This window comes from Hipposideros armiger, unplaced genomic scaffold, assembly GCF_001890085.2.
Source record: "Hipposideros armiger isolate ML-2016 unplaced genomic scaffold, ASM189008v1 scaffold_3486, whole genome shotgun sequence".
In the NCBI taxonomy this organism is placed as follows: domain Eukaryota; kingdom Metazoa; phylum Chordata; class Mammalia; order Chiroptera; family Hipposideridae; genus Hipposideros; species Hipposideros armiger.
The window spans coordinates 1046-3152 of NW_017734737.1; the positions used below are offsets into that span (position 1 = coordinate 1046).

The 2107-nt window shown below is 56.2% G+C and overlaps 1 protein-coding gene across 1 annotated transcript; it reads left to right on the top strand.

Moving 5' to 3' along the window:
- Positions 1-1081: 1081 nt before the first annotated feature.
- On the top strand, positions 1082-2098 carry LOC109378770 (melanoma-associated antigen B10-like; the record flags this gene model as incomplete). The annotated part of the gene is made up of 1 exon (XM_019635056.1): positions 1082-2098. A coding segment is annotated over exon 1 (1017 nt), but the record flags the coding sequence as incomplete, so codon positions are not given.
- Between the last annotated feature and the right edge of the window lie 9 nt (positions 2099-2107).

Genomic DNA, 2107 nt, shown 5'->3' on the forward strand with positions numbered 1-2107 from the left:
TCGAGTAAGGTGTGAGGGTACCGGCATCCATCCCGGAAGACAGAAGGCCTCACAGGCCTGAGCCGCCCACCGTCAGCCACAGAGGGTTCCAGCCGGGGATCGCCCGATCTGCTGCCCTCTGAATTCTCCCTCTGGGAACTCAAAGAATTAATTAATAGCCTTGTACCAGGGGGGTAGGCTTCAAGCTAGCAGAGGGAGGATTCTGGGTCCCGTTGGGAGTCACAGAAGGACCTTATGTGAGTTCGGCGGGTGGACCTCCCCTCCCCCACGGCAGAGGCAGGCCCCGAGTGCGCCCCCTGCTGGCACCCTGGGAGACTCCAGGCAGGGGCGTCTACAAGTGGCATGCCCCACTTCTCCGTCCTGCCGTTCCAGGAAGTGCGGATGTTTGACCGGGGTGTCTTCTTCAGGCCAGGGTCCTCCTCTCCCCCATGGCCGAGGAGGTACCCACAGGGCCTGGGGCTGCCGTCAGCCCCGGGAGATGCTAGGCCGCGGTGGCCGGAAGGGGGCACACTTGACTTCTCCGTCTGGCCGCTCCTAGAGGTGCGCATATTTGACTACGATCTTGGCTTCAGGCCAGGCTCTACCAGGAGTCGATGAATGTCCCTATGTGCAATTCTGGGGGAAACCACCTCCCCAGAACAGTGGAGGCCCTACCGAGCCCGACTCTGTTGTCAGCCCGGGAAACACCCTGGCACGATAAGTAAGGCCCCGATACCCCCCCTCACTTTACCTGTGGTGGGGGTGGGGAGAGGGATGCATAAAAGCCTTGGTCTAAGGCCAAGCAATTCCGGTTAGCAGAGGGAGGAGTCCTATGGGGTGGCTTTGAGTTTTGTTCAGAACCTTGAGCAAGGACTGAGGGGAATGCCTCCTTTAGGACAAAGGGAGTCCCGCAGAGCATGACCCCCAACTGTAGGCCCTGGTGACCCCTCAGCAGGGCTGTCAGGGTAAGATGGCCCTCACTTTACCCTCAGTTCTCTCCTTGGTAAGGTTATCACACCATTTCATCCTCTTTCCTCCACGTCACCAAATAAGTTGACCTCATTTTCACACTTTATGTCTGCTGTCCCTGAACAGAGTCATCATGCCTCGGGGCCAGAAGAGTAAGCTTCGTGCCCGCGAGAAACGCCGCCAGGCCCGAGAAAAGCCCAAGGATCCAGCAGGTGCTCAAGCCACTCGACCAGAGGAAGAAGAGTCCCCTTCTTCCCCATCTTCTGATCTCGAGAATGTTCCGCCGAGTTCACCTGCCACTGAAATACCCAGCCATCCTCCAGTGCCTGGGGGTGTCCACTCTACCACCACTGCTGCAGCTGCTTCAAACGCAAGCCTTAATGAAGGTGCCAACAATCAAGTGGCAGAAAGGTCAGATGCCGCACAGGCACAGGCTACCACTGAGGAGTGGCCTAAAGGCCCCCTGGAAAAAAAGGTGGTCATGTTGGTGCACTACCTGCTGTACAAGTATCAAATGAAAGAGCCTGTTACCAAGACAGAGATGCTGAGAAATGTAATCCAAGTGTACAAGCCTCACTTCCATGATATCTTTAAGAGAGCCTCTGAGCACCTGGAGATGGTCTTCGGCCTTGACGTGAAGGAAGTGGATCCCAATAGGAGTACCTATGTCCTCGTCAACAAGCTCGACCTAACCTGTGATGCGCGAGATAACAGAGGTGTGCCCAACACCGGTGTGCTGTTGACTGTCCTGGGCGTGATCTTCACCAGCGGGAACCGCGCCACTGAAGAGCAAGTCTGGGAAGTGATGAATATGTTGGGGTTATATGCTGGAATAAATAATTTAATCTATGGAGACCCCAAGAAGCTCCTTACAGAAGATTTTGTGCAGCAAAAGTACCTGGAGTACCGCCAGGTGCCAGGCAGTGATCCTCCACGCTACGAGTTCCTGTGGGGCCCAAGAGCTTACGCTGAGACCACCAAGATGAAAGTGCTGGAGTTTGTGGCCAAGATCCACTATACCGAACTGACTGCCTTCCCAAACCTGTATGAGGAGGCTTTGAGAGATGAGGAGGAGAGAGCACGGGCCAGAGCAGCAGCCAGGGCTCATACTGCTGCCACCGCCAGTGCACGCGCCAAGGCCAAGACCAAGGCCAAGGCT